Raw genomic sequence first — 26,049 nt, 5'->3', positions numbered from 1 at the left:
CGTGCCCGTCTTCCTCTACTTTATATGTGGGACGCTTGACACAACATGACTTGATAAGCGGTGTGTAGGTCTGCACCCGGGATCCAAACTGGTGAGCCCTGGGCTGCCAAAGTGGAACGTGCGAAATTAACTGCTTTGCCATGGTACTAGCCCCTTTTCTGCTCCTCTTAATGCATCTGGGACCTGCTTTTCTTCCCTTCTTACTCTACACTGCACAAAGCATGGTGGCAGACAACTCCAGGGGGTCACACGTTAGAGATTCTTTGATCATCAGAGAGACTGGCCTCTTCTAGGTTCCAGTGTCAAAATTCCTGGTGGGGAGACTTAACTGACTCAGCTTTCATCAGATCAATCAAATAGCCAGTGTGTGTGTGTGTGTGTGTGTGTGTGTGTGTGTCAGTGAGAGAGAGAGAGAGAGAGAGAGAGAGAGAGAGAGAGAGAGAGAGAGAGAGACTGTAATCACTGAGTGGATGTTGGGGATGGGATGGGCAGGAGGTAATGGTCACCATGCTACAGGGAAGCATTGCAAACAGAGATCCAGAGACAGAAAATGGCTCATCACCAGTCACACAGTCAGTTGACAGCAGAGACAGGAGTGGACCGAGATCTTATGTGGCGAAGTCTATGGGTTCTTCAAAATCCAATACTGCCTCCTTTCAACAAAATTGTGACTTTATTGATACAATTTCCCATTTCAAGGCAAAAAAAATTTAACAAAAATCTAATCAGAAAATTCTGCAGCTCTTCCAGAAAAGGCAAATGGAGAAATGAACTATAAAGAGAAAGACATTATATAAATACTCAGGGTCTTTCCCAGTCCACAAACTAAATATTTTCATACCTTCCAGGGCTGGGGCCAAACGTATGTGTTTAAATGGTGAAGTAGACCAAGTAATTGGGAGGTGGAACAGTAGCTTGACAATCCCTACTTCACTGGGTTTTAGGTATGCTTTAATTAATTTGCCCTTCAATTTTATGAGGTAGGTATTAACTCCACTTTTCAGATGAGGATACTGACATTCAGCAAAGTTACCACCCAAGGTGATGAGAGAGCCAAGATTTCAATTCAACCTGAGTTTGTCCGATATCAGCGCCTATGAACGGTAACTATTATTAATCCACATAGACTGAATAGCGACGAATGAAAAACTCTGACATGACATTTCTGCAGGTTTCTGGGACAACCACTGAGCACCTGGGATTGCTCTTCCAAAAACAGCTGCCACTTTTTTGAGCGGTTGTTATGTATCAGATACTGCACTAGGTTTATGATCTCATTTAATCCTTAGGACACCTTATGAGGATGGTACTATTGTATTATTATCTATTTTACAGGGTAGGAAGATTAGGCTTAATAAGCTCTTGCCTTTTCCTGAGTATCCTATGAATAAATTCCTATTAGTTAAATGCCTACTAAAGCGCTAAGTTAATAAATTAACAAAGCTCTTTTTAGATCAACTGGGCTGAAACTCTACCCGTGCGACGTTCCCATTCTCTGCCACGAGGTGACGTCACGACCAACTCCACCGCTACATTCTCCGCAGGGAGCCACGGTCGGTATCTCGCGAGAGCCGTGGTTTCCTCCAACCTGTTTTGGATATGCGCGGGGCGTAGGACGCTTCTATCAGGGCGGTTTGATGCTTTTTTGTCAGTCTTCCTAGACTAGCGCTTTAACAAGGCACTTACTGCCTTTCAGCCACCCGAGTTCTCGCGAGACTTGCTACTCTGCTCCCCCCGTCCTCTCCCTTGCGCCTGCGCACATCCCTTCAAAGCAGAAGGTCGCGCCTGGAGGAAGTGGCCGCTTTGGGTTCCGCGGCCGCAGCGCCATTACTACTTCTCTGAAGCTCCCCTCGGCCGCTTGCCGTGACACCCCACCGCCAAGATGCCTCGAATTATGATCAAGGGGGGCGTGTGGAGGAATACCGAGGTAAGTCCCCTTTTCCCGCCGTCCGCTGCCTTCCGCCCCTTCTTGCAGCTTGTGCGCAGGCGCGCGGAGGTCGGGGAGGCGTGGAGGATGTGCCCTTTGGGGGCTGCGTTGGGGGGCAGCGCGGGGCCGACCCTCTGGGCCCTTACCTTGTGCCAGGCCTGGCGTTATCTGATCGCCTCCAGGACCAGGACTGTGGTTTAACCCCTGACTACGTGCCAGGCACTTGTTAGTCATGCCGTGGACATTTGTTGAATTGGGGACGCGCCCCCCCGCCCTGGAGGAACTCAGTGTGGAGGGGGAACTAGGACATCAGCGAGAGTTGGTCTTTTGGGACATCCGTGTCCCGCAGCCCGGGCGCCGTGCCAGTCTCTCATACTCAAAAATAAAGAAGTGCTGTGGCCACAACTTTGTTTTTTCATTGACTTTCTTGTAGAGGGGAAGCAGTTTCAGTTCCAGCTTCACCGAGCCCGTTTCTGCCCCCATCTCTCGGTTATCTGTTATCAAGGCATAATTTGTCTGCCCTCCTGACAGATCCCGGGGCCTGTCTCTTCCTGCCCCTCCGCCTCAGCCTGGATAGAAGCCAGATAGGACAAACTGCTTACCGTAGTCTCTTTGCTTCCAGAAATGTAGTGGATAATGCCAGTCGTGAGCCAAAGGGCAGAAGAGAGGGGGCAAAATAGAAATAAGATTTTAGTGCCTTTTGTGTTCACAGTGTGCTGAATTTGTTGGTTTCCGGAGCACATCATTATCTTTCCATGCTCTGTCTTTTTACATCTTGTGCTTTCTTGGAATATTCTCCTACTGCTTGGCATCTTTCTCACCATCCTTCAAAACCCAGTTCAGAAACACTATTTGGAATTTTTGCCCATTTGCCCTGTTGGAATTATTTGCACCCCCAGGGGTCCCATGGCACCTCTATCATCCATTTGTTATAGCTTACTTTGTCCTTTTGCAAGCATCACATCCTTCTCTGTGGTGCTGGTAAGTTTCTAATAACCTCTCAGAGCTTCAGTTTTCTTATTTTTCTAATGGGGATGATACTACCTACCTCTCTTGAGGATTAAATGAGTCAGTACATTTGGAACATTTAGAACAGAGTCTGGCATGTAGTAGTCTTTCAGTAAGTGCTAATTGCTGTTTCTTTCCCCCAGCAGACAGCATTGCAGTTGGTATCCTTAGAACCTAGGACAGTAACCAACATGAAGTAGGTTGCCTAGCAAATGTGTGCTGAATGAATCTAGCAGGGTAGATAACTGCTGTGTATGCTTAGTTGAAGACGTGTTTAAGTATAGCAGTACTGCCACAAAGTTACAAATAAAGTCCACAGCAGCCTTGCCTCGCAGTTTGCACAGAGGGAAACAGGCTATTTGAATTGGAGAAGAGATGACTTCTGGGGGAGAGACAGATGTACAAGAGCAAGTAACAGCAGGATTCCTATGCAGTGGCTGAAGCCTTGCAGTCTTTTTAAATCTCTGATGATGGGGACACGGGTGGTGGTGGAGTGGCCCATGTATGAATGAGCCATGTAGCACAAGTTCATTGTGGAAAAAAGCCTAAGAGTAAAATGCCCCCGGTGCATTCATCTATGGCTCTCTTATGCCTGGAGTCTGTGGCTTAGCTTGCCAGGCTTCCCTGGGAATGTTGAATTCTGTATCGGAATGGGTGCCCTGGTGAAATAGTATCTGGAGACTGGGGGAGACTGGAGGCAGAAGTGACTGGTGAGGTGGGGGAGACCTGAGATGCTGATTCTTGGGTCAGAGCAAGGGTTATAGGACTAGAGAGAAAATGCCATTTGTAAACTGGAGACAGGAAACCTGGATTGGAGAATAGATTCACCATACTCTTGACTTGCTTCTTGAGGGCTGGCTGTGGCCTTTTCGATTCTCTTTCCCTAAGTACTCATGACCTGGTACAAGGTAGGTGTTTGGGAAATGTTTTCTGAATGAATGAGTAAATGAATGAGCTGTACCCTTTTCAAAAGAATGACGGCTATGCATTGGAGAATACTTTTTGTTAAGCCCTATCAAGTAGAGTTTCTCAGATTGGGCTGTACCCACTCCCAATTTATTGGGGGGGGGGGTGTTGTGTGTAACGGAGGGTATGATGTCCTTCTAAGGGATTTCCTCTTAATTTCTTGTATTTTGCTGATTCTGGCTTGCTGTTTATTATTATAGTAAATGAAGTTTTTCTTCTTTTTTTTAACCTACAGTATGTGTGTGGGTGTTTATGTCTCTCTCTTTCTCCCTAGCAACCCTGTCAGAGTTAATTTAAATTTTGTCTTTTCTCAGTTGGAGTTTCGTGATTGAATATACTGTTTTTCTTTGACACTTTTTTTTAGGATGAAATTCTGAAAGCAGCGGTAATGAAATATGGGAAAAACCAGTGGTCTAGGATTGCCTCATTGCTGCATAGAAAATCAGCAAAGCAGTGCAAAGCCAGATGGTATGTACCAGTTAATGAGTGGAAAACAGTAAATGACCTTAATTATGATGAAGAAAATGTCAGTTCTTTGAACCTTAGCAAAGAAAGCAGGCGTTGTGATATAACAGAAAGTATGGAGTGGGAGGTGGGAATTTAGATTTAAGACTCAGCTGTCACTTGCTGCCTGTGTGATCTTAGGCAAGCCATTTTTCTATCCCCTCCATCCTGCCCCAGTTTTCTCCTAGTTAGAGATAATAGTGCTGGGTGCTGACTGATGGAGGTACGAGGCTCAAATGAGTTAATGTGTCTGAGAGTGCATTATCAAGCATAAAATAAATCTACTTTTAGGGATGGTGGGATCCCAGCTTATAAATGGATGTGTTCCAAAAGTTTATAAGTTGGTTGTTTTAGAATTTACTTTCCCAAAGAAATAGATGGTAAATAGTGGTTAATTTTCTAGGCCAGCTCACAGTAGTTGAGTTTCCTCATTAATACAGTTGAAATATTTTATATTTGATACCTCACAATATAACGTAAGCCAACACTACACCTGTTCTTTCCTCTTTTAAGTCACAGGATAGTGGACACGTTAAGCTCTTTGCCTGTGTTTTTGCTGAGTGATCTGGCGCCAGCCCTGACCCATGTAGTACTAGAATCTTATTTTGGATTGAACAAGAGTGACCTAATTTCCTAGGCACCGGGGTAGGGGAAAGGATCAGAATGTAGGGATTGGACCCCAAAGAGGAAGATGGTCTTCAGCGTGAAGAAGTGGTTCTGATTTCTGCTTTCCTTAGTGGAGCTAAGCTCCTGCCCCAGTGTTTGGGAGTGCTTAAATCTTGTTTGCCAGCCTCTCATCCAGCTGAGTAGACTGGATGGAAAAGATGGGTTGGGTGGGGCATTAGGAAAGACAGAGGATGACATAGTAGTTTTATTTAAATTTAAAAACACACCAAACAAAAGGATATGATACTGAAAAGCATTTAGTGAGTGTAAGTCGGATGCTTAAGGAAGTAAGCCAAGGTGTTGTGAGAATCAAATCAAAGTGGGAGAAAGTGCTGTGAAAACCAGAAACACTATAAAAATGTGAGGTGGTATTGTCTTATTTGCAGATAATTTCAAAACCTCCAGTAAAGTGTAAAATAAATGAAAACAATTGATATTTGGGAAAGAAGGCATATGATCATGTCTCAGTCAAGTTACCTTTTTAAGTATCACTAACCTTGCATGATTAAAATACATTAGAATTTGGTGGGATGGGGAATATTGAATGGGGTGAGTTTAACCAAGCAGTGAATATTCAGTTGTAAAAAATAGCAGCTTTTGTAGTTGAAGGATGAGTTAGCTTGTATTTTTTAGACACTAGAAGTCAGTGTCTCTAATGTGTAAATGGGATATTCATGCTAGGTGATTGATTAATGTATAAAGTGGTATCTTTTTAATAGGTATGAGTGGCTGGATCCAAGCATTAAGAAAACAGAATGGTCCAGAGAAGAAGAGGAAAAACTATTGCACTTGGCCAAGTTGATGCCAACTCAGTGGAGGACCATTGCTCCAATCATTGGGAGAACAGCTGCTCAGTGCCTGGAACACTATGAATTTCTTCTGTAAGTGAATCTCCAAAAGCAGTATTAAAATGTGTGTATATCTTCTCAATGAGGCTGAATAAACTTTTAACGTTTTTTGTCTTTAAACATGTGGTTGCAGATCTGAGTAAAGCCAGAAGAGCCGAAGCTATTGGATTATATAATCCTAATTTCCTGTGGTTGATCAGAATTATGTCTTCTGTTATATACTTTTTAAGAGAATAATTTAGAAATGTTGTAAAATTATACATGTCCATCATAGCACAGCTGAGAAAAAAATAATAAAAAAGCAAATAAAAATCACTCATAGTTGTCCTCCTGAAGTTGACCATCAGAAGATCTTGGTTCTTTACTAAAAGTTCTTTTATTTGTATGGCTCTACTGCATTTGTGATTAAGGAGCTGCTTGGATCCTGTTTCATGGTGAATGGAAACACTGAAATTAGAATTTTAATACCATCTCTTTCAGGTGAAGCAGTAGTAGAAATGCAGTATTTTGTTAATGCCCATCCATTGAGCTTGAAAGAAAAGAGTGCCAGCACTGGGAAACCTACTGTTTCTAAGACTAGCTGGTGTTTTTCTAAGACTATCTCCTCTGGGCTCTCCTCTAGAGATAAAGCTGCCCAAAGAGACAATGAAGAGGAAACAACGGATGATCCACGAAAACTAAAACCTGGAGAAATAGATCCAAATCCAGAAACAAAACCAGCACGGCCTGATCCAATTGATATGGACGAGGGTAGGTGTATGCTTGTGAGAAATTTATTTCTTTGGTAATCATAGGCTCCTCAAGCCTCTTTGAACGCTTTCAGTTCCTTTCTCAACTCCTCTGGCTTTTTAGAACCCCAGTTCTGTCTGCAGTTGCTGTTCTTAGGCTCTTTCTAAACGTGTCCAGTCTTCTGTTATAGAGGAATTGGTCTTTTTGGACGGTGTCCCTTCATCTTCTGATTTTTCGATTCCTTTAATAAATTAAGCAGTGTAAAACTACCGGGTAGATTTCCTAGAGGCTAGAGGTAAACCCTTGAGGATTCTGTATTCTTGTTCCTGTTCTTCAGAGAGAGACAACAAGTCGGGATTTTGCGCTCCAGTCCTCCTGTTAACTACTACTTTGACTTTAGGCAGGTAATTTAATCTTTGTGAAGAGGCAGCACCACAGTACTGTGATGGAGACTTACGATGCCTCTTTGAGACGTTGAATCAGGAATCAGAGGAACTGGATTTTAGACCCTGTCTGCCACTTACTGGCTATTTCGCCTTAGGCAAGTCATATAAATCTCTCTGAGCTTTGATTCTCTTTCCTACCAGATGGAGAATAATAATATTTATCTTACCTCACAGGGTTGTTGTGAAGCATTCAGTGAATATTTGTTGAGTTTTTAAAATTTAAAAGTTTGAACATAGTGGTTCCCAAAGGTAGACTGTGGCTAGGCTGCCTGCATCGTGTCACATGGTAAACATTTAACAATACAGGTACCAGAGCCTGCCTAGGGAATCTGAGTCCGTCAGTTGGCGAGTGGGGAGGTAATCCTGGAATCTGAGTTTTTTAGAAAGTTCCCTTTTGATTCCGTTGGACAGCCTTGTATAGGAACAGGCATCAGAAATGAAATTTATTCTACTCTGGCAAGTCATAGAAAATATATTAGAGGGAGAGAAACAGTTTTGAGGAAAAAAGGTGTATTTACTGAAGATTATCAATTCCCTTATAATTATATAGTAGTTTTTATATTATTTCACAATTTGTGCTGTGCCAGTTAGTTGATGAAAATGAAGGATATGGTGATTTTAGCCACTGTTTAATGAATACCTGCTAGATGTTTTACTTATTTCGTTTTACTTAGCTCTTCTCAACATCCCTATAAAGTAGGAGTTGTTATTCCCATTTTATAGATGATGAAAAATACTGGGGGAGGGTAAAATAAGTTATCCAGGGTCACATAGCTAGCAAGTGGTGGACCTGGCTTTTACCTTAGGTTGCTCTGACTTCAAAATGCAAGCTGTTTCCTTTATGCTACACCATATAATTGTATTTATGGTTTTTCTCATCTTAAGCACTAGGGGATGTGTCTCACGTACCTTGCTTCTGCTGGAGGAGAACTTAGTTTTTCTTCTCTTTATTTTTGCAGATGAACTTGAGATGCTTTCTGAAGCTAGAGCCCGCCTGGCTAATACTCAGGGAAAGAAAGCCAAGAGGAAAGCAAGAGAGAAACAGTTGGAAGAAGCAAGGTATGCTTGTTTCCGTCCATAGGTGATTAGTCTCTGCATCCTCAGGCCCAGTAGAACTGCATGATTTATCAACCCTGTTGGGTGAGTAATAATTAGAATTGCGTAACTCCAATTTTGCTGATATTCTTAATTTCTTTATTACTTTGGAAAAGTCTTATATATTTTTCTCCCTAACCATTTCAGAATAGTTATGGAAAAAAAATATATTTCAAAAAATTTTGTAAGACATGGCAGAAGTAATGCCTAGATGTTTCACATGGTATGTTGGATTTGTTCTGTTAGCATGAGAGCTTCATCTGTTTTAGCCATCTTAGAGTCAGATGGCTATAGGACACACAAGGCCGTGTGACTTTTACGTGACTGCCGGTTAGTTACTCTCCTTGATTAGTGTTGGGCAGGCGCGGGCTGTGAAACAGGAAACTCAGCTGAACGTAGAGGGGGTTAATAATGAGCCTTGAACCAAATTTTAGGCTCTCATAGAAATTTTCATTTAAAAAGTGAGTGGACTTCAGTATTGCCTTCTGCTCAAGGTTTTCTTCACTTTCCTCTTCTTTTTCCCTTTTGGTTGGATTCATGATTGACGACATTCCTAATGGCCCAGAAACCAAGATGAAGCGGATAAAAGTGAAAACCTGAACTGTATAAGAGCTTATTAGCTTTTGGAATTCAGGCATTTTGGAATAACCTCTCTAGCCACGCAGCTGCCATTTCTGGTCCCAGAGTTGGGAAGTGCTTCCTGACCTGATGACTAGCATTGTGTTGATGGTTTCCCCAGTAATAGCTTTGGAGTGCCAGATCCTGGGACGGAGGATTCTTTCATGCCTGAGGATGCTTGTTGGCATAGCTGGCCAATCGCTAGCCCAGAATAGTTACTTATGATGGGAATATGACTGGCCTGAGACAGTAAACAAACCAAAAGGAGGTACTAAATTTTCTTTCCAGTCTCAGTCACCTTTCTATTCTCTACACTATTTATGGTTAAGTAATGTGAGTAAGGTTGAAAAAAATTCACTTTTCTGTTTTCATCCGTGGTGGTTTCGGGACCAAATTTTTTTATCTTTTTAGCCATGTGGATTGGGCCATGGATGTAGCAAGTGCGTATATGAAAAATCTCCAAGTGTGGCTGATGTTGCTTGCTTTAAATAAATTTTTGCAGATTTAAATTTACCCTACACTTTGTTTTAGATTTTCTTGTAGAATCTATACATCTTTATAACTTGTGTTGTACATGTGTCTTGTAATAGACTAGATTGGTCTGTATGTAAAATGCAACGCAGGCCTATTTACTTTGCTAAATTACAGATCCGTTTTATAACAAAGCTAGTACACTTTTCCTTTGGTGGTGTACTATTTTTTTCTGGGGGCATGGTTGATATAATGCTATATGTAGCTTGGTTATACTCATTTAGCATTGTGTTGTAAAGGTTTTCTAATGTCATTTGAAGTCGTCATTTCCTTTATTTGAAGAATGAAATTACTTTACTTTTGAAATATCTTCCTAAACCTTCCTCTCTCTCAGTGTAGATGTACATTTTTGTCTATGTACACACACAGTCACATTTGTCTAAAATTGGATCATACTGTGTATACTGTTTTGATGAGAAGTTAGCTGTTAATCTTATTGGGGTTCCCTTGTAAGTGATGAGTCATTTTTCTCTTGCTGCTTTCAAGATCTTCTCCTTGTCTTTGGCTTTCAGCATCTTTAATGTGATATTTCTGGTTGTCAACTTCTTTATGTTTATCTTACTTGGAGTTCGTTGAACTTCCTGGATGTGTAGGTTAATGGTTTTCGATAAATTTGAGAAATTTCAACCATTATTTCTTCAAATATTTTATTCTCCTTTGCTTTTGGTATTCCTGTTGTGCATATGTTCACTTAATGACATTCCACGTTCTGTGAGGCTATGTTCATATTCATTCTTTTTTTCTCTTTGGATTCCGTAATCTTTATCCATCTGTCCTCAACTTTGGTAATTCTTCTGTCAGTTTGAATCTCTTGTTGGGCCCCTCTAGTGAAGTTTTCATTCCAGGTTTCTACTTTTCAACTCCAGAATTTCTATTTGGTTCTTTTTAATCATTTCCATCTCTTTATTGATTGTCTCTATTTGATGCACATTTCCATCATGATTTCTTTTGTTCTTTGAACATGTTTATAATGGCTCCTTTGAAGTCTGTTAAATCTGACATCTGGTTGCTCACAGGCATTTTCTGTTTTTTTTCTGGTGTGTAGGTCCTGCTTTCTTGTTTGCTTGCGTGTCTCAGAGTTTTTTTGGGAACTGGACACTTTAGGTGATATATTCTAGCAGTTCTGGGTGTTATTGTTATTGTTACTTGCTTGTTTACTTGTTTAGTGACTGGCTAGATTATTTTAGTGGTCTATTCCCCCTTTCCCTCCCCCTCAGAAATGCGAAGCCTCTGATGTTGCTCCTCATGGGGGCTCAGTCTTCGGTATGCCCAGTCACCCCGGGATGCTGTGGTTTTGACAGGACTTTTTTTTGACATCTTTTTCCCTGGCTGCACCCAGCTGTTAAACTACTAATTGCCAGCTGATTGCTGTATTGTTTTCAACGATGTCTTGGGGCGTAAATTGCTCCACAAGCTGATCCAGTCAAATTGGGGCTCCTTTGAAGGGGTAGTTCTGAGATCTGTGTTTGATACCCCAGGAGGGCTCCTCTCACTTTTCTCTTCATTTGTTTCTCTCTGGCAACAGTTTAGCCTATATCTCCAATGAATCTATTGGTTTCTTCCCGTTTTCCTTTCACCACAACTTCCATTGTTTTTGAGAGTGCCCTTAGGGTTGAACTTCTCCATACTCTTTTGCAAATGAAGGCAGTTTCTTTGGGGCGAGATTTGGAGTTTTCTCTTGTACCCCTAGGCTCTGATGTGCTTGTCTCTAAGTGACACCCCTACTTTAGGAGCTGAGTGCTTGGTCAGGGAGGTGGTGGTGTGGGCAGCAGCCCCACGTCTCCTTGGCTTGCCTCACCTGCATGGAACCCTCATCCCACAAGCTGGGGCAAATGCTTTTGGGGCTCCAGTATGCTCAGCAGCACTGTGCCCGAGACAGAGCCTCTGTCTGGGCAGAAGAAAGGCCCTCCTTGTGGGCCACTCTTCACCTGTGCAGCAGGTGTCTGGAGATAGGCTGAGAAATGCTGACGTCCTGCCTCTCCTGGCTGAAAGCCCTCCTGGGAGCTGGAGGCAGAGAGAGCCCTGTGTTCTTGGCTGCACCAGGGGGAGTGGAATTTCTGACTCTGAGCGGGGAGGGGGAAGAGGGGAGGGAATGGGTCTTGATTCAAATATCGCAGGCTCTCACTTGTCTCACTGAATTTTAGTAGATTTTCTTGAATAAATGTTTCTTCATTTGCTGTATCTCCTTAGGGTCCTTTCTAGAGACTTAATTTTTTTAACTAACTTTCAGGAGTTTCATTGAGGAGTGGGTCTGCAGAGCCTCATGCTGGAAGTTACCTCTTTATACTGTTTTTTAACTTGGTTTTCCCTCCTTTAATATTGTGAATAACTTTTCTCATCATTAAATCTTTAAGATTATAGCATCATGGGAAGGTACAAAGAAAAAAGTAAAAACTAAATGAAATTCCCACCTCCAGTGATGATCCCTGTTCGTATTTTGGTGGTTGTCCTTTACGTCTCCCCATGCATGTCTTCACTGGTAGATATGCATGTAATTTTTACATGTTGCTCTGTAACATGTAAACTTTGTAGTATTTTTTATGTAGCAGCATGCTTTGAGTATTTCTCCACATCAGAGCAGATTTACAGGTTTTTTAAAGGTTACGTGGATGGCTGTATAGCGTCCTACCTTGTAGCTGTGTTGTAAATTCTCTTAACTGATTTCTTGTTGGATGGTTAGGTTGTGTTCAGTATCCGCTCTTAGGACAGTGCTCCGTGAACAGTCTTGTAGCTAAGGCCTTATTCATGTTCCTTTTTATTTCCTCAGGCTGAGGGCTGAGGAGTGAAATCACTGGGTTAAAAATGTGAAAAACTTTATTATATTTTCAAATTCTCTTTGGGGAAAGCTGTAGTAGTTTACTTTCTCATTACTGTTGTGGGAGACTGTCCACTTTTTGTACCCTTGCCATTGAAACAAACTGAACACTGTTAATTAGATATGCAGAATTGTACCTGATTTAATTTGTGATTCTTTAGTTATTACGTCCACCTTTTGTTATTTTAGTTTCTTGCATTTTTTTTCCTTAGTGGACTGTTTCTTTCCTTTTGTTCCTTTTTTTCCTTGGGATTCATTTTTTAAAAACTTGCATAGATTCTTTTTATCTAGCTGTTCCTAATATTAATTTCAATTATTTTTTCTGTTACTTGCCTTTTAATTTTGTCTTATGATTCTTTAAAAAATAGTGCTACAGAGATATAAAATTTAAAATTCAAAGCTGTTGGGCTGGCCCTGTGGCTGAGTGGTTAAGTTCATGTGCTCCACTTCAGCAGTCTAGGGTTTTGCCAGTTTGGATCCTGGGTGTGGACCTAGCACTGCTCATCAAGTCATGCTGAGGCAGCGTCCTACATAGCACAACCAGAGGGACCTGCAACTAGAATATACAACTATGTACGGGGGGGCTTTGGGGAGAAGAAGAAAAAAAAAAAGATTGGCAACAGATGTTAGCTCAGGTGCCAATCTTGAAAAAAAAATTCAAAGCTGTTTATCTTTTCCTTTGCCTTTAGTTGTATTAAGTATGGTCCCATCCAGAGATAAGATACATAATTACTTAGAGCTCCTTCTAGTTTTTCTTTTTGCTTTATTGAGTATGTATCTTTAAATCAAAACTAGAATTTATTTTAGTGAATGGTGTGAAGTGGGAATTTAAGTAAATATTTCTTCCCCAAATAACCACATAGTTTTCTTAACTCAGTTGGATGATCCATCCCTTCCCCATGGTGTGTGATTTTCAAGGTGACCCTGTGTTCTTTTTCTTTAGGCGTCTTGCTGCCCTCCAGAAGAGACGGGAACTGCGAGCAGCTGGCATAGAAATTCAGAAGAAGAGAAAAAAGAAGAGAGGAGTTGATTATAATGCTGAAATCCCATTTGAAAAAAAGCCTGCTCTTGGTTTCTATGATACTTCTGAGGAAAACTACCAGGCTCTTGATGCAGATTTCAGAAAACTAAGACAACAGGATCTTGATGGAGAGCTGAGATCGTAAGTTGCCTTTCTGATTTTGGAAATGGGAAAGTATAGTAGGAATTTTATGGAGGGCCAGGTATTATCCTTGTCCGAGCCAGATTTGTACGAAGCACAATGTGGCCTACATGACACTTGTTTTTATTTAATGGATTCACCTTTCTGAGAAAACTAGTGACCCTGGCTGTCATGTTGTTAGCACAGAATGCTCTTTGCATCTCTTGAAATGTTGGCACTTGGTTCTTAGTGAACTGCCTACTCACTTGAGTCACAATTTAATATTTATGTACATTTGTGAATAGATTAGTTGTTTTACTAATGGCCTGAAGGAATTTGTCAAAATCTGGTTTGGTTTGGTTAGTCTTTTCTGGTGAAAATTTTATCTTGTTTTTCTTAAAATGAAATTCAAAGAAAAAAATTACTGATGCATTCTTAAATCTTTTTTACTTAATGGGGATAAGTAGGTATATTTATAAAATGTTTGCGTTAGGGTACAGAGGATTTTGCCTATTTTTAGGGATTTTTAGACTTTCTTTAGTTTTCATTTTGGAATATTATGGGGAGAACCATTTATGATTGTCAGATTTTTAGTTTTCTTCTCCCTGATTGACCTTCCATTTCTGTTGACATGAATTGTCACTGAACAACAGATGTCAGCCTCTGAACAGGATTTTCTTGGATGTACTACATTGTATGTATTTCTCAAATTAGGACTTTGCTTTAGGTAGCCTGTGCAAACAGAGATTGAAGACGAAGCCGAATCTTGTGGAAGGAGTCGACTAGGTGGGGGAAGAGGATGACATGCGAGGGGGAGGAGGTGTTCCCGGATCATTAAAAGACAGCTTAGAGCTTGGCTTTAGACTTCCTGACAACTTTTTAGTGTCATTTGTCAGCACTTAAATATCCTTTTAAAAAAATTTGTGAATTAAAAACATAACAGATAGTGGAATAACAGCTTCCAAGGGAAATTAAAAAATTCGCAATGTTTTAATTCTGTCACCTTCATGTATTTGTTTCCCTTTTTGTATACTGTATATTTGTATATTTGTTTTCCCTTTTGTATACTGGTCTTCATCATGTTCCTATGTGTGTACATATTTTTATATGAATATAAGCATGATATAGGAATAGTTTTTTGTTTTTATTTGACATTATATGTAACATTTTGCTTATCATCATACCCTTTATAGTTAGATAATCTTAACACTTAGTATTTAAATTGCTTAGTATATCCTATTTTCTTAATAATTCTATTGCTGTTCTGAGTCTGTGTTCCCCTTGAATATAGTGGGTAGGTAACGGCATAGGGAATAAGTTAATATATATAGTTGTTGTCTTTTTGTTAGTAATTTTATTAGGAATGGGATTATTTTGTTCAAGTGTATGAGTATGTATATGGCTTTTAATGTCATTGCTTGTATATAACTTCTAAAAATGTCTTCTCTACCTGACCCATGACAGTGAAAAAGAAGGAAGAGATAGAAAAAAAGACAAGCAGCACTTGAAAAGGAAAAAAGAATCTGATTTACCATCAGCTATTCTTCAAACTAGCGGTGTTTCTGAATTTACTAAAAAGAGAAGCAAACTAGTACTTCCTGCCCCTCAGGTAATCAGATAAAAGCAGTTTTTTCATTGTGTGAACTCATCTGCTTATCATTTATTTGGCAGTGTTTGCAGGCCTGCGTGCCAGGCTTTTGCTAGGTGCTGGGTGCCCCTAAGAAACTAACAGCGTAATAGATGAGCCACATAAAAATAACTCATGTGATGTAGTGTGATAAATAAGCAACAGCTTCTCTGTGTAAGTTATTATATCAGGCCCTAAACTGCTGATTGATGGTTTAGTGAGTGATTGTCAGCTCTTAGCAATTTGTCGGCAGGTTAGGGCTCGGGGCCACTTTTTTGTAGTGACCAGGAAAAAGGTGTTGTTTGGCTTGTGGACTTCAGGCTGCTTTCTTTTAGGGGATTCTTTGTTGTGGCATCCTTCTCTTTGAGACAATAGCTGTGAGAATCAGCGTGGGAGTTGCAGAGAAGAGAGAGAGAAACATTCCCTCATTCAGCTTATCATAGGCTCTGCTCCTTTGACTTAATTATAATTGGTCAGAAACATGGAATTTTCGATAAGCTCTTGCTTTGTTTTGAGTAGTACGCTCTGTAGAACTAGACAGTTTAATGGAGCAGAAGGATGGGCTTAGGCCAGAGGAGCTTCTTTCCCCGTAGAGAACACTGGCTGTGTCAACTCTTGGGTACAAACAAAATGATTGTGTCAGATGCTGCCATTCCTAGTAGTGATATTTCTTTTTTTTTAAGATTTTATTTTTCCTTTTTCTCCCAAAGCCCCCCAGTACATAGTTGTGTATTTTTAGTTGTGGGTCCTTTTAGTTGTGGCATGTGGGATGCTGCCTCAGCGTGGCTTGATGAGCGATGCCTTATCTGTACCCAGGATTCCAACCAGCGAAACGCTGGGCCTCCGAAGCAGAGCCCGAGAACTTAACCACTTGGCCATGGGGCCGGCCCCCAGTAGTGATATTTCTTAAATTGAGATTTTGCCTGTAATTTTTTTTCTTAGTACTCCTTAGGATATTTATTTTAGTAAAATTACTAAGATAACATCTTTTGGTTTTCTTCGGAATCTTGTGGCCTAGGAGACCCTCTCTGTGTGTGATATTTTAATTGGTTTTCAATCATCCCCTCTCCCCCTCATTGATAAGTAGTTTTGTACAAACACTGTTATTTCGTGTTCTTGGTATATTGATATATTGGTTGATTTGAAAGAATTTCAGTATAGGAATACAAGACTTCACAGCTTGATACTATATCATATGTGGAATTTCCCCCTTACATTATATAGGGAAGATTTTTAAAAACTTTATTGTGGATATTTTCAAACCCGCAAGAAGTAAAAAGAGTAGTACAATGAACCCCTTTGTACTTATCATACAGCTCCAGTGGTTCATTTTCTGGAATATGGAAGTCTTAAGCTGTGTTGTTCTCTGGTTAAAATATTGCTTACTGTGATAATTGTGTCTTTCTAGATTTCAGATGCAGAACTTCAGGAAGTTGTAAAAGTAGGCCAAGCAAGTGAAATTGCACGTCAAACTGCCGAGGAATCTGGCATAACAAACTCTGCTTCGAGTACTCTTTTGTCTGAGTACAACGTCACGAACAACAGCATTGCTCTTAGAACGCCACGAACACCAGCTTCCCAGGACAGAATTCTGCAGGTAAGCTGTCATAGTGGAATGAGCCTTTCACTTTATTGTCCTTAAAAGTATTGCGAAAGAGAGCACGAAGTGGTTTGGTTTTGTTTCCTTTAGTGTAGACAGTTTGAAACTGAGTCCCCAGGGCATAGGTCCTAGAGATTTCTGTAGTAGGGAAGCTAAATCAGCAGATTCAGTAATTAGGTGATTTCTTTTCTACACTTATTAATTCATAGTTTTTTTTGAAGCCAGCCCTTCTGCTTTCATTAGTCTTTAGTACCTGTCAGTAAAGCATAGCGTTTAAAAATTTCACGTTGCCTAGCAATCCTGGACAGAAATCAGACATGTAGTCAGTAATTTTTAAAACTTCCTTGCATTTCCGTACTTAGCTCGGCATAGGCTGTCATCAGTCCTGTTTCCCACCTTCTCCTTTACACTCGGGGGGTACACTCTGTTCCTAGTGTGTCTGCCTGCCGGAGGATAGCCAAACCTAAGAAAACGCTGTTGAGTCCCTTAGCACCCTCACATCTCGTTTCCTCTTCTCTAATAGTTAGGATATAATTTTAAGGTCTTGATTCAGGAGTCAAATAATCCTGTAAGGTTTAGTAAGAAAAATAATCGTGCCCCTCATCACTTGCTCTCTAGAAGCACCACTTAATAATAGCTCTTTGTTTTTATCCTTATTGCTAAGATACTTGTTGCATGTTTGTTGATTTTTTTCAGTTGTAGGCATTATTCCACCTAGAATTTGAATATTTGGCTCTCTCACACACTCTGCCTCTATCATGCATTATGCTCTTTCCATTTCCCCATCTTCCATTATAGTATATATATCAAACTTCCATTATAGTTCGGTTAGCTCCATATTCATGATTTACTTTATGACTGTAAACCATATTCATTGCTGAGCCACAAAGTACCTTATAATTACTTGATTGTACAGTATTTTGTTTGTCTTTGAGTTAATACTTGTTTTATCCAGTTGCTAAATTTTCTGATTACTTAGCACTAATTCAACTCTAGACTTACACTCACTATGTAAATCTCCTGAAATCTGGTCAAATTTTAGGTATTCTCATCTTTTTGAAGAAGTCTTTCCCAGAACTTCTGAATGTTCTAGTCTGGACTAATTACTCTTTAGATCTTGTTTATAGCAAGAAACTTGTTTACAGCAAGTAGTTGTTTACATCTCTTGGTGTCTCTTCACTGTCACCCTGGAAAGTCCCTTGGATCACCTCTGTCTTTGTTTACTTCCTTGTTAGTGAAGCGGGTCTTTCAGTAGCTTTCTAAGGAAGGGTTCATGGGAGATGGAATTTTTAAGACATTGTATATCTGTAAATTACTGTCTACCCTCTTATTTGATTAATAGTATAACTGGGTATAGAATTCCAAGTTGAAATGGTTTTTGTTCAGTTTTTTTTTTTTAATTTTTATTATTTTTTGTTAAGATTATGATAGATTACAACCTTGTGAGATTTCAGTTGTACATTATTGTTAGTCATGTTGTGGGTACACCACTTCACCCTTTGTGCCCTCCCCCCACTCCCCCTTTTCCCTGGTAACCACCGATCAGTTGTCCTTGTCTATATGTTAACTTCCACCTGTAAGTGGAGTCATATAGAGTTCGTCTTTCTCTGTCTGGCTTATTTCGCTTAACATCATACCCTCAAGGTCCATCCATGTTGATGCGAATGGAACAATTTGGTCGTTTTTTATGGCTGAGTAGTATTCCATTGTGTATATATACCATATCTTCTTTATCCAGTCGTTAGTTTCTGGGCATTTAGGTTGGTTCCACGTCTTGGCTATTGTAAATAATGCTGCGATGAACATAGGGGTGCATGGGACTCTTGGGATTGCTGATTTCAGGTTCTTAGGATAGATAGCCAGTAGTGGGATGGCTGGGTCATAGGGTATTTCTATTTTTAACTTTTTGAGATATCTCCATACTGTTTTCCATAGTGGCACTAGTTTGCATTCCCACCAACAGTGTATGAGGGTTCTTTTTTCTCCAGAACCTCTCCAACATTTGTCACTCTTGGTTTTGGATATTTTTGCCAATCTAATGGGTGTAAGGTGGTATCTTAGTGTAGTTTTGATTTGCATTTCCCTGATGATTAGTGATGATGAGCATCTTTCATGTGTCTATTGGCCATACTTATATCTTCTTTGGAGAAATGTCTGTTCATGTCCTCTGCCCATTTTTTGATCGGGTTGTTTGCTTTTTTGTTGTTAAGCTGTGTGAGTTCTTTGTATATTATGGAGATTAATCCTTTGTCGGATAAGTAGCTTGTAAATATTTTTTCCCAATTAGTGGGCTGTTTTTTTGTTTCAGTGCTGTTTTCCCTTGCCTTGAAGAAACTCTTTAGTCTGATGAAGTCCCATTTGTTTATTCTTTCTATTGTTTCCCTCATCTGAGGAGTTATGGTGTCCAAAAATATTCTTTTGAAACTGATGTCAAAGAGTGTACTGCCTATATTCTCTTCTAGAAGACTTATTGTTTCAGGCCTAATCTTTAGGTCTTTGATCCATTTTGAGTTTATTTTTGTGAATGGTGAAAAAGAATGGTCAATTTTCATTCTTTTACATGTGGCTGTCCAGTTTTCCCAGCACCATTTGTTGAAGAGACTTTCTTTTCTCCATTGTAGGCCCTCTGCTCCTTTGTCGAAGATTAGCTGTCCATAGATGTGTGGTTTTATCTCTTGGCTTTGAATTCTATTCCATTGATCTGTGGACCTGTTTTTGTACCAGTACCATGCTGTTTTGATCACTGTAGCTTTGTAGTATGTTTTGAAATTGGGGATTGTGATGCCTCCGGCTTTGTTTCTCTTACTCAGAATTACTTTAGCAATTCGCGGTCTTTTGTTGTCCCATATGAATTTTAGGATTCTTTGTTCAATTTCAGTAAAGATTGTCCTTGGGATTCTGATTGGGATAGTGTTGAACCTGTAGATTGCTTTAGGTAGTATGGACATTTTAACTATGTTTATTCTTCCAATCCATGTGCATGGAATGTCTTTCCATCTCTTTATGTCATCGTCAGTTTCCTTCAAGAAAGTCTTGTAGTTTTCATTGTATAAATCTTTCACTTCCTTGGTTAAATTTATCCCAAGGTAATTTATTCTTTTTGTTGCGATTGTGAATGGGATTGAGTTCTTGAGTTCTTTTTCTGTTAGTTCATTGTTAGTGTATAGAAATGCTACTGATTTATGTATGTTGATTTTATACCCTGCAACTTTGCTGTAGCTGTTGATTGTTTCTGATAGTTTTCTTAAGGATTCTTTGGGGTTTTCTATATATAAGATCATGTTGTCTGCAAACAGCGAGAGTTTTACTTCTTCATTGCCTATTTGGATTCCTTTTATTTCTTTTTCCTGCCTAATTGCTCTGGCCAACACCTCCAGTACTATATTGAATAGGAGTGGTGAAAGTGGGCACCCTTGTGTTGTTCCTGTCCTCAGAGGGATGGCTTTCAGTTTTTGTCCGTTGAGTATGATGTTGGCTGTGGGTTTGTCATATATGGCCTTTATTATGTTGAGGTACTTTCCTTCTATACCCATTTTATTGAGAGTTTTTATCATAAATGGGTGTTGGATCTTGTTGAATGCTTTCTCTGCATCTATTGAGATGATCATGTGGTTTTTGTTTCTCATTTTGTTAATGTAGTGTGTCATGTTGATTGACTTGTGGATGTTGAGCCATCCCTGTGTCCCTGGTATAAATCCCACTTGATCATGGTGTATAATCTTTTTGATGTATTGCTGTATTCGGTTTGCCAGAATTTTGTTGAGGATTTTTGCATCTATGTTCATCAGTGTTATCGGCCTGTAGTTCTCCTTCTTTGTGTTGTCCTTGTCAGGTTTGGGGATCAGAGTGATGTTGGCTTCATAGAATGTGTTAGGTAGTGCTCCATCTTCCTCAATTTTCTGGAATAGTTTGAGAAGGATAGGTATTAAATCTTCTTTGAATGTTTGGTAGAATTCTCCAGAGAAGCCGTCTGGTCCTGGACTCTTATTTTGGGGGAGGTTTTTGATTACTGTTTCTATTTCTTTACTTGTGATTGGCCTATTCAGATTCTCCATTTCTTCCTGGTTCAGTTTGGGGAGGTTGTAAGAGTCTAGGAATTTGTCCATTTCTTCTAGGTTGTTCACTTTGTTGGCATATAGTTTTTCATAGTATTCTCTTATGATCCCTTGTATTTCTTTGGTATCTGTTGTGATTTCTCCTCTCTCATTCCTAATTTTATTTATTTGAGATTTCTCTCTTTTCTTGGTGAGTCTGGCTAAGGGTTTGTCGATTTTGTTAATTTTTTCGAAGAACCAACTCTTTGTTTCATTGATCCTTTCTACTGTCTTTTTTGTTTCAATATCGTTTATTTCTGCTCTTATTTTTATTATTTCCCTCCTTCTACTGATTCTGGGCTTTGTTTGTTCTTCTTTTTCTAATTCTGTTAGATGTCGTTTGAGGTTGCTTATGTGAGGTTTTTCTTGTTTAGTGAGGTGAGACTGTATTGCAATGAATTTCCCTCTTAGGACTGCCTTTGCTGCATCCCAAATGATTTGGTATGACGTGTTCTCATTTTCATTTGTCTCCAGATAATATTTGATTTCTTCTTTAATTTCTTCAATAATCCATTGTTTGTTCAGTAGCGTGTTGTTTAGTCTCCACATTTTTCCACCTTTCTCTGCTTTATTCTTGTAGTTGATTTCTAGTTTCATAGCATTATGATCAGAAAAGATGCTTGATATTATTTCAACTCTCTTGTATTTATTGATGCTTGCTTTGTTTCCCAAAATATGGTCTATCCTTGAGAATATTCCATGTGCACTTGAGAAGAATGTGCAACCTGCTGTTTTTGGATGAAGTGTTCTATATATATCTATTAAGTCCATCTGGTCTAACTTTTCATTTAATTCTATAATTTCCTTGTTGATTTTCTGTCTGGATGTTCTATCTGTTGGTGTTAATGGGGTGTTGAGGTCCCCTAATATTATTGTATTGTTGTTGATGTCTTCTTTTAGTTCTGTTAAGAGTTGCTTTACAAATTTTGGTGCTCCTGTGTTGGGTGTGTATATATTTACAAGTGTTATGTCTTCTTGGTGGAGAGTCCCTTTTATCATTATATACTGTCCCTCTTTGTCTTTCTTTATCTGTTTTGCTTTGAAGATGACTTTGTCTGATATTAGTATAGCGACACCTGCTTTCTTTTGTTCATTATAAGCTTGGAGTATTGTCTTCCATCCCTTCACTCTGAGTCTGTGTTTGTCTTTGGGGCTGAGGTGTGTTTCCTGGAGGCAGCATATTGTTGGGTCTTGTTCTTTGATTCATCCTGCCACTCTGTGTCTTTTGATTGGAGAGTTCAATCCATTTACATTTAGAGTGATTATTGAAATGTGGAGGCCTACCGCTGCCATTTTATATCTTGTTTTCCAGTTTTCTTCAATTTCCTTTGTTTCTCGTCCCATGGTTTAGTCTCTTCTGATGGAGAGCTGCTACTCTCTGTTGTTGTCCTTCTACTTATCTCCTTTGCTCTTGGTTTTGTAGCCCCTTTCCTTTTTTTGATTTTTCAGGAATGAGGGTTTTCCTGAGCATTTCTTGAAGAGGAGGTTTTGTGGCAATGAATTCCCTTAATTTTTGTTTATCTGGGAAAGTTTTTATTTCTCCATCGTATTTGAAGGATATTTTTGCTGGGTAGAGAATTCTCGGCTGCAGGTTTTTGTCCTTCAGATTTTTGAATATATCATTCCACTCTCTTCTAGCCTGTAAAGTTTCTGCTGAGAAATCTGCTGATAGCCTGATGGGGGTTCCTTTGTAGGTTAATTTCTTCTGCCTGGCTGCCCTTAGTATTCTCTCCTTGTCGTTGACTTTTGCTAGCTTCACTACTATATGCCTTGGAGTTGGTCTTCTTGCATTGATAAAGTTTGGAGATCTATTGGCTTCTGTCACATGAAGTTCCATCTCTCTCCCCAGGTTTGGGAAGTTCTCAGCCATTATTTCTTTGAATAGGCTTTCTGCCCCCTTCTCCCTCTCTTCTCCCTCTGGTATACCTATAATCCTTACGTTGCATCTCCTAATTGTGTCAGTTAATTCTCAGAGAGTTTCTTCATTTTTTTTTAGTCTTAGTTCTCTCTCCTCCTCTGCCTGCAGCATTTCTATATTTCTATCTTCCAAATTGCTCATTCTTTCCTCCATATTATCGGCCCTACTGTTCAGTGCGTCTAGATTCTTCTTAATCTCCTCTGTTGTGTTCTTCATTTCCAGTATTTCTGTTTGGTTCTTCTTTATAGTATCGAAGTCTTTTGTGACATAGCTCCTGAACTCGTTGAGTTGTCTATCTGAATTCTCTTTTAACTCATTGAGTTTTTTAATGATGGCTGTTTTGAAGTCCTCATCATTTAGGTTATAGATTTCATTGTCTTTGGGATTGTTTTCTGCGTATTTGTCATTTTCCTTCTGTTCTGGAGATTTAATATATTTTTTCATACTGCTTGATGGTGTAGATTTGTGCCTCCGCATAGAGATAGAGTTTAGTTACTGCTTCCACTTGTTTCTACTGGTGTGGTGGGGGGACAGCTGTTTATACTGCTCCAACCAGGAACCCTATCAGCTGTTGCTAACTGGGCCTGGGCCCCTCCTCGTACTCACAGTGGTCCTGTGGGGTCCCTCTTCAGCTGTGGGGGCCGTCACAAGGGGGCTTCAGGCTGCTGGTGCCTACTGTTGCAGACCACCTAGACATGCTCCCTCCTTAGGGTCTGCAGCGGTGTTATGGGCTTTCCCAGCGGTCAGGGGCAGGATCACTTATATTTGCAGCTCTGTCACTGTCGGCGCCCACAAAATCTCACTTGTCCGCTATGGGTCACAGCAGAGCTATGGGCAGCTTCTGTAGTCTGTGGTTAGTTCACCTAGCTATGCTACCTTTGTCCCAGGGTCTTCCAGCCTTGTGGTTGCCGGGTGGGTGCTCTCTACTAGTGCTGTGCAGAGGCTATTGCTGAGGCTGCTGTGAGACTGTAGAGTTTCCCCCTGGGCCGCAGAGCCGGCCGCTGGAGCTCCACCCAGCCCCAGTCCTCTCCCAGGAGATCTCTGGTAGCCCTGAGCCCCGCCCAGGCGAAATCCCGGTCAGTGGGGCCAGCGGTGGCAGCTGGCGGGCTGCCACCCCGTTTGGGATTCTCTCTGGGAGCCTCCCGGTGTTGTGGATGCTGGGAGGGGCCTCTCCACTAATGGCAGGTAGAGACTTTGCCTGCTGCCCAGACGGAACTCTGGAGTTCCCCCACCGGGCCACGGAGCCGGCCGTTGGAGCTCCATCCAGCCCCAGTCCTCTCCCAGGAGATCTCCGGTAGTCCCGAGCCCCTCCCGGGTGATAGCCCGGTCAGTGGGGCCAGTGGCGGCAGCTGACGGGCCGCCGTCCCGTTTGGGATTCTCTCCGGGAGCCTCCTGGCATTGTGGATGCTGGGAGGGGCCTCTCCGCTAATGGCGGGTAGGGGTTTTCCCCGCCGCCTCAGGTGTGTAACTCTGCAGCTTCCCTCTGGGCTTAGGTGTAATTGCAGGGGGCTTAGGTAGGGCTCTGGTCACCTGTTTCCACCATCGCTCCTCTGGTGTGCTCTCCCTCCTGCCCTAGGTGTGTGGCGATGTTCTGGGGGCGTCCGCTGGAAGAAAGCTGCTTGCAGGTACTAGGCTGTTCGGGGGTCGGGGCCAGAGAGTTTTCACTTATCTCGACCTCCTCCTGGAGGGAAGTCCGTCCGCCTTCCGATGTATGGCAGCGTGGGTCTCTCCGGCATCCTGAGATGCTATATGGATATCCTTTGTTAAGCGATGAATGTCCAATTAGTTGTAGATTTGAAGAGGGAGAGACAAAGAAGACTACTCACGCCATCATCTTGGATCTTCTTCTTTGTTCAGTTTTGAAGGCAGCACTCCAATGTCTTCTGGCTTCCACTGTTGCTGTTGAGACCTGTGCCCTTCATGTTGTTAATAGGAAACCTGGGTTTTTCTTTCTCTGGAAGCTTGTACAGTCTTCTCTTTTTGTCATGTGTGTTTCTTGGTGTTGGTCTGTTTTCAACCACTGTGCTAGGTGCTTGGTGGATCTTTTCATTCTGGAGACTCATGGACTTCAGTTCTGCTAAGTTATTTTGAAATTTTTAAAAACTTCCTCCTTTTCATTGATCTCTTTTCTTTATGAACTTTGAATTTTCTTAGTTATTCCTCTCTGGTTTTTTTGGCCTTAATTTACTTTTTGATTTATTGCTGCGAGAGTTTCTGAATTTTATCTTTATTAAGTTTTTAAATTTCTAGTATCATATTTTTAGTTTTTCAGAGCCCTTTTTTAAATGTGTTCAATTTTTTAACATCTCATTCTTAATATCTTCTCTTTTTTCTCTGAGGCTGTTATGATGGTTTGGTTTTGTTTTTATGTGTTTTCTTTCAGCGTAGTCTTCAAGTTTCTCTTGTTTTGTTCTCTTTCGTATTGGGTGTTTTCTCAAATATCTTTTGATCTTTGGCTTTTGACTTTTGGCTATCTAGGGCCGGGGTAGGGCAACTAAAGCTGGCTAGAAGCTCCTTGGGTGTGGTGAGTCTCCTCGACTCCAGACTTTCCTGTAGGCTGAACTGCCTGGGCTGTTTCATTGGGGAATTGTCGATGTCAGTATTTCTAGATCTTTTCTCTTGGGTTTGTTAGATCCTCCAGAGAAGTAGCTTCTCCTCTCTTGCCTGGATTGTGTATAGCTGGGCGGCCTTTTGGGAACCTAGATGGGAAAAAGTGGTTTTGTATTTGGAATAGCAAAAAGAACACACATAGGATTTTGATAATGTGAAATTCAGGGTTCTGTCCACAAATAAAGACATACAGAATAATGGAATAAACCTTGTTCTGGTTAACTTCCTTGTGTCCCAAAACTGAGTGGCTTAAAACGTGTTATTGTGCTCATGGTTTCTGTGGGTCAGGAATTCAGACAGGACATTGAAGGAATGGCTTATCTCTGCCCCATGATATCTAGAGCCTCAGTTAGGAACACTCAGCACTTGGGGGTGACTTGACAGATAGAGGCTGCTGTCATCATCTTTCCATGTTTGCTGTTTGATGCTGGCTGTGGGTTGAGTCCCCACCTGGGAAGGTGGGGTAATCTGTATGTGGCTTCTCCACGTGGCTTGGGCTTTCTCACAGCGTGGTGGCTTCAGAAGTTGAACTTCTCCTGTGATGTCTCAGGGTTCCAACATGAGTGTTGTACTGAGTGTGGTGGGAAGCTACGTTTTTTCTAACCTTGCCTGAAGGTCAAGCAGTGCTGCATTCTGCTGGTTGCAGGCAAGTCACAAGCCCATGTAGATTCAAGACGAGGGGACAAACACCCCGTCCCTTGATGGAAGAGTGTCAAAGTTGAATTATAAGACGAGCATGTGAGATGAGAGATATGTTTGTGACTATTTTTGGAAAATAATGGTGTTTCAAAGGCTGTGAGTTGGGGATTGAGGGATTGCAGGTGCAGTGATAGTAATGAGTGCAGGGTTATAGTGGAGGGACTAAAGGGAGCACAGTACGTCCTTCCCGAAGAGGGCAGGCAAGTG

The 26,049-nt window shown here is 40.9% G+C and overlaps 1 protein-coding gene across 1 annotated transcript in view; it reads left to right on the top strand.

Moving 5' to 3' along the window:
- The first annotated feature begins 1,556 nt into the window (after nucleotides 1-1,556).
- Nucleotides 1,557-26,049, top strand: part of CDC5L (cell division cycle 5 like) — a 52,210-nt gene continuing 27,717 nt past the window's right edge. The window contains exons 1-8 of the mRNA XM_014837481.3: nucleotides 1,557-1,927; nucleotides 4,266-4,369; nucleotides 5,791-5,952; nucleotides 6,542-6,669; nucleotides 8,054-8,153; nucleotides 13,097-13,315; nucleotides 14,759-14,903; nucleotides 16,330-16,518. Of these exons, the coding sequence (XP_014692967.1) occupies nucleotides 1,883-1,927; nucleotides 4,266-4,369; nucleotides 5,791-5,952; nucleotides 6,542-6,669; nucleotides 8,054-8,153; nucleotides 13,097-13,315; nucleotides 14,759-14,903; nucleotides 16,330-16,518 (1,092 nt within the window). The 5' untranslated portion in view covers nucleotides 1,557-1,882. The remainder of the gene's footprint in view (nucleotides 1,928-4,265; nucleotides 4,370-5,790; nucleotides 5,953-6,541; nucleotides 6,670-8,053; nucleotides 8,154-13,096; nucleotides 13,316-14,758; nucleotides 14,904-16,329; nucleotides 16,519-26,049) is intronic.

The sequence above is a fragment of the Equus asinus genome, chromosome 8 (assembly GCF_041296235.1).
Source record: "Equus asinus isolate D_3611 breed Donkey chromosome 8, EquAss-T2T_v2, whole genome shotgun sequence".
NCBI classification, from domain to species: Eukaryota; Metazoa; Chordata; class Mammalia; order Perissodactyla; family Equidae; genus Equus; species Equus asinus.
This window is presented reverse-complemented; position numbering and strand designations above follow the sequence as displayed.